The sequence below is a fragment of the Zalophus californianus genome, chromosome 1, assembly GCF_009762305.2.
Source record: "Zalophus californianus isolate mZalCal1 chromosome 1, mZalCal1.pri.v2, whole genome shotgun sequence".
Lineage (NCBI taxonomy): Eukaryota > Metazoa > Chordata > Mammalia > Carnivora > Otariidae > Zalophus > Zalophus californianus.
This window is the reverse complement of record NC_045595.1, coordinates 62,203,216-62,209,215: the sequence shown is the minus strand read 5'-3', so window position 1 is coordinate 62,209,215 and position 6,000 is coordinate 62,203,216. Positions and strand designations below refer to the sequence as shown.

The following is a 6,000-nucleotide window of genomic DNA, read 5'->3' as shown; positions in this document are numbered from 1 at the left end:
GATCCCAGGATCTAGAGATCATGACCGGAGCCGAAATCAAGAGTCAGATGCTTAACTGACAGAGCCACCCAGATGTCCCCAAAACTAATCGCATGTTTTTTAAAAAAACAATGGTCTGTCCTACAAAATGGAGGGAACAAAGGTGGATGTGTCTTACTACTCCTCACCTCCCTCCCCAACCCAACAAAGCATCAGTCCTAAACTCTCTCGGATTTCTTTTTTTTTTTTTCTCCCTCCAATTTCAACAATTAAAAAGAAACCAAAAGCTTCTAGACTATGTCCTGGTTCTTGGCTCATTTGCCTTCACAATGTCACTACATTAAAAGGAAATAACCCATTACTTTTCTATGTCCCACCCCCAACAATTAAATATCTCTATCCTAAATAACACTGCTCTCAAGTGCTCAGTTTATCATACTTTTTCTAAAAATTTCAGGTCATGGAGTTACTCATTTTTTTTTTCTTAAAACAAGGGAATGGAGACAAGAGCATGATGAAGTGAGAGGTGAGTTTTGACCTCATACTGGAATTAGGGCCTGAGCACAGGTCTGGGATCAGCGCAGTACATTCTAGGGCAGTTGGTTAAGGAGATATTGATGCGTGTGATGATGCCACCAAAGCCTTTTTGTCCTACCAGGTGCCTCCAGAGCCACTTCTCGGCCTATAGAACAAAGACCCGAGAAAAAGAGACAAGCCCTACTCCACCTGTTTCATGCTCTAGTGAATTATCAGTGTTTATCAATGAGACATGGCAGTTTCTTCTCCTCCTAAGTGGCTTCGGGAGAGCCAGCTCTGAGGGTGGCTAGACCTTCTCCATCTCAATCTGCTGGTGGTAGTGCCGCGCCTGCCGCTGCCCAGCATTTAGCTTGTACACGGAGCTCTTGTGCTGGCACTTGCGGTGGCCCCACACTGCCCCCACGCCTGCCAGGAGCACCAGCAGACACAGGACAGTGACAGTGGTGGCAATGATAGGGCCTCCGCTGAGGCCGGGACACCCATCCCCTATACACGGCTCCACACTTGGAAGAAGCTCTTTACCTGCACCTGGGCCAGGGCTTTCCCGTCCCAAGAATTCCTCAGACAGCAGGTATGGGAAACTATCCTGGACCTCAGTAGCAATGGTTTCCCCTGGAGTCTGGCTGGCCGCCATGATAGTTGAGGGAATGCGATTCGGCATCTGCTGGACAGCAGTTGTCACTGTCCCCAGGGTAGAGCTGGTGAGTTCATAGGGTAGGGTGGCCATGGGAGATGACTCTGTGGCAAAGCTCCAGGGAACAGTTGACTGGTACCTGGTCGAGTCACCATCTCCCTTGCTGGGACTCTCAGTTTCAGACACATTCACTGGTCTGAGAGCCAAAGCTTCTACGTCTGGTGTTTGAGAGGGAAGAACTGAACTACGGGTCATGTCGTCACTTGGTGTGAGGGTGGTACTCCTGGGCTTCTTAACTTCTACAGGAATGGGCTGATTAGGACTAATGGGAACCCTCTCTTCCAGCCCTACTGACCCATCTCCCTTGTCCCCATCTTCCTCCTCTTCTGCCTCTGTCTTCCTCCAAGCCCCATCAGTCACAGGGTAGCCATCTAACCAGGACTCATCACTGCTGCTCACCATTGGGTCCCCTGTCTTGCTGTCAGTCCTGCCCAAGAATGGCCCCAAAGGACCATGAGTGCTGCTATAGATCACCTCGGCTTCAGGTTCACCTGGAGCTGGTGTTGGGCTACTATGGTTGTCTCTAGCCGGAAACTGCTTTTTGGTGCCATCATTCATCTCCTTCTCCAGCTCAGGCTTGTGGAAGTTCTCAGCAGGAAACCAGAACAAGTACTTCTGGTTTAGCTGGGATCCTGGCAGGTCTGTAGGGACACTGCTTCCCGTGATGGACAAGCCTGTAGTTGGCACAAAGGCTGTATCCTGGGCTATGTTTTCTCTCCCCACAGAAATGGAGACCAGATGGTCCTGTCTCGGAGCCTCCTCAGAGGCCTCTCCCGGACCTCTGTCCTCCTCTGCCCCTGTCCGCGAGTCCTCCATGAGCTCTCTGAATGACACGGATCTGTCATCCGGGAAATTATCCTCATAGTCAATATGTGCCTCAGCTGCATCTGGAAGGGGAGAAAGAAAAACCCCATTAGGTCCAAAGTCACAGAGCCAGCAGTGTAGAACACAAGAAAAGGAAGTAAGAAGCATAAGGACTGGAGCAGACGAAGTAAAGCTGTCATTCACAGATGACATGACTGCGCATCACAGACAAATTCAAAGAATGTACATATAAACTGTTACAATTAATATATGGGTTTATCAAGGACACTGGGTCTACATCAATGTAAAATATCAACTATATTTCTATATACCAGCAATACACAGAAAAAAAATTTTAAAAGAAACCATTTGCCATAGCATTAAAAAAAATCAAACACCTAGGAATAAAGCTTACAAAAGATGTGCAAGATTTGAACATGGAGTGGTACAGAATATTGCCAAGCAAAATTAAAGACCTCAGTAAATGAAGGGATATACCATGATCATGTAATGGAAGGCTCAGAATTGTTAGGCTGTCAACTCTGTCCAAATTGATCTACACAGATTTAATACAACCCTAATAAAAATCTCAGGCATTGACAAGCTGATGCAAAAATTTATGGAAATGCAAAGAACCAAGATTTCTTGAAATCTACAAAATTTCAAGATTTACTCTAAAACTGGAGTACATTTTAAGACTGTGGTATTGGTGGGGCGCCTGGGTGGCTCAGTCGTTAAGCGTCTGCCTTCGGCTCAGGTCATGATCCCAGGGTCCTGGGATCGAGCCCCGCATCGGGCTCCCTGCTCGGCAGGAAGCCTGCTTCTCCCTCTCCCACTCCCCCTGCTTGTGTTCCCTCTCTCACTGTGTCCCTCTCTGTCAAATAAATAAATAAAATCTTTAAAAAAAAAAAAAAAGACTGTGGTATTAGCACAAGGACAGATAACTGGATTACATTAACTATAGGAACTTGTGTTTATCAAAAGCCACCATGAAGGGAGTTAAAATGCAAGCCACAGACTTGAAGATATTTGTGACACATACAATCTCCAAAGGAGTCCTATCCAGAATTCATAAGGAACTCCTACAAATCAATACTAAATAGGCAGACAAGCCATAGAAAAGTTGGCAAAGATACTTGAATTGGCACATCACAAAAAAGACATCTAAGTAGTCATTAAACATGTGTACAGATGCTCAACCTCACTCGTAATAGAGATATGCTAATTACAGCCATAAAAATATGCCATTCCATAGCACCACAATGGCTAAAAGTAAGCAGACTGACAATTATCTAGTGTAAACCGATGATATCTAGTGTTTGGGCACCAAAGGACATGCACATGAATGTTCATTTAACAGCCAAAACCTGGAAACGATTCAAATGTCCCTAAACCACAGAGCTGATATAAACCACAGCATATTTGTACAAGGAAAATCTGTACATCAATGAAAAGGAGCCAACTATTACTTCTGAGGGACATAGATGAATCTCACAGCCATAATGTTGAGGAAAAGAAGCCAGACACAAAAGAACACACTTTGTGTGATTCTATTTACATAAAGTGCAAAAATAGGCAAAGCTAATCTATGATGTTAAAAGTCAGGTGGGTGGCTGGAGAGAAGGGGTGATGACTAAGTCTGGGGACAAGCATGGCTTTGGGGATCCTGGCAACATTCTACTTGGCCTGTGTGGTGGCTAATTTCTTTGTTTCTTTTCTGATAATTAATTGATCTGTCCCCTTATAATGTGTATGTATGTTAAGTAAAAACGTATCTTTTAAAATCCTGATTTGCTCTTTGTAAGACTGCTTGAGGCCATGCTGTGAAATATTCTAAATCCAGCCAAGTAAGAATGAACAAAGGGCCCCACAGTTAGGAGACCAGAATGTAAGGACAGCAGGTCAGGAAGGCTCAAGGAGCTGCGTCCTCAGAAGACAGAAGCCTACTGGGCTTTCCCCATTCTCAGTGGTCTTTGAAGTCAAGTCCCACTGGAAGTCACACTTAGTTATTAAAACAGAAAGGCTCCCTATGACATTGCAATATAATAAGAAGTATATGTTTAGTCTTTGCCCCTGGTTCCTGGCACAGAGCTCCTAAAACTCTTGGAATTACCTAAGCAATGGGGGTGATAAGAACATCTTTTGTTATTCATAACAAGCTCCTTTCAGCCTTACCTGAATTTATGCTAATGAGGTGACCCCTAGATGGCTTCTGGTCAAGTGATCAGAGGGTTGGAACTTGCAGCCCCAGCCCCTGACCTGTGAGGAGGGGGAAGGGGGCTGCAGATGGAGTCCATCATCAATGGCCATGATTGAATCAATCATGCCTAAATAATGAAACCTCCATAAAACCCCTGAACTACAGGGTGCAAAGAGCTTCTAGGTTGGTGATTGCATCCACGTGCTAGGAGGGTAGCTCACCCCAATTTCACAGGGACAGAAGCTCCTGTACTCAGGATCCTTCCAGACCTTGCCTTTTATATCTCTACATCTGGTTGTTCATCTGTATTCTTTAAAATATCCTCTAAAATGGTAAATGTAAGTAAATGTAAGTAAATGTAAGCTTTCCTGAGTTCTGTGAGCCTTTCTAGCAAATTACTGAGCCTGAGAGGATGATCATGAGAATCCCCAATTTATAGCTAGTTGGTCAGAAATACAGGAGGCTCAGGACGGAGGATTGGCGTGATTGGTTGTTGGTGTGAGAAGTGTTCTGTGGGAAGAAATAGATCTTAGTAGTGTTCCCCCACTTCAGTTTGCAACTCGGAAAGCATAAATGCAAAGAGCTCCAGAACCAAGTTCTAGATAGAGAGAGCGCTGAGCTGTCATGTGGTGCATTCCTGGGCTCTGAAACTGGATTAGAGGGCATTTGGCTTATTTCTTACAAGACTCCTTATTTTGCTTCCTTAATGCGAGTTATAAATAAATTTAAACGTCCTTTCTGATCTGCTCCTAAAATTTAAGTGCATTCACTTCATTTGTGTCTTCAGCCAAAAATGCAAAGGGGCGCCTGGGTGGCTCAGTTGGTAGAGCACGTGACTCTTGATCTCAGGGTTGTGAGTTCGAACCCCACTTTGGGTATAGAGATTACTTAAAAATAGGAAGGAAGGAAGGAAGGAAGGAAGGGAAAAGTAAAGAAAAGAAAAGAAAAGAAAAGAAAGAAAGAAAAAGACAGTCTAGTAATTATTTCAGGAGACCCTTCTACCCCATGATGTCCTGTTCACAATCCCCAGACAAAAGCCACATCAATGGCAGGACCATGCTTAGGAGCATCCCAGAATTCCAACACAGGGCAGGCTGGCCCCCTACACGCTCTTTGCTGTCATAATGCCTCACGCTCCGCTGTACCTCCATTCCAAGTATTGCAGTCACCTGCGCCGACATTCAACAAACTTCCCCAAGTGCCCACTGTCTGACGCTGCGAAGGCTCTGGGTCACTGGTGAACAGGACAAGCAGTCCCAGCCCTCATGGAGCATAGGGGATGGAATTCCATGGTCCTGAGACCTACCAGGTTGAATCGCAAAGCTTTTGTATGCACAAATTCTCACCCATCCTGCTGAATAAAGACTAGGTTTTGCATTCAAGTACCATCTTTTCTTAAAAACACAACAAAATGAAACAAAAGCCACTACGACACAACTTTTCTCTAAAATTTACCCAAACAAGTCATACTGAATCCAGCTGGCCTTTTAAGAAGGCCATGACTTAAATCTCTTACCTTAATGCGGTTACACTGTTTGCTTGAACGTGTGTGTCCTGACTGACTGCGGTAGGGTGATAACAAAAATGTCCACGATTCTCCACTCTTCCCTGCAATGTGATTGTGTAACTCTTCCCTTCAGGAAGTGGTGTCTCTTTTTCCAGCTCTCAAATTGGGACTGGCCTGTTGCTTGCTCTGACCCACAGAATTCAGTGAAAGCCTTGCATGCTCTCTCTCTCTCTCTCTCTGCACCCCCAGCTGCCTTGAGAACAAGCCTCGGACAGCCTA

At 45.0% G+C, this 6,000-nt stretch overlaps 1 protein-coding gene across 1 annotated transcript in view; it reads right to left on the bottom strand.

Annotated features, from left to right (window-relative positions):
* SUSD5 (sushi domain containing 5) overlaps nt 1-6,000 on the bottom strand; it is a 64,169-nt gene continuing 58,169 nt past the window's right edge. Inside the window, exon 5 of the mRNA XM_027585142.1 lies at nt 1-2,097. Coding sequence (XP_027440943.1) covers nt 803-2,097 — 1,295 coding nt within the window. The 3' untranslated portion in view covers nt 1-802. The remainder of the gene's footprint in view (nt 2,098-6,000) is intronic.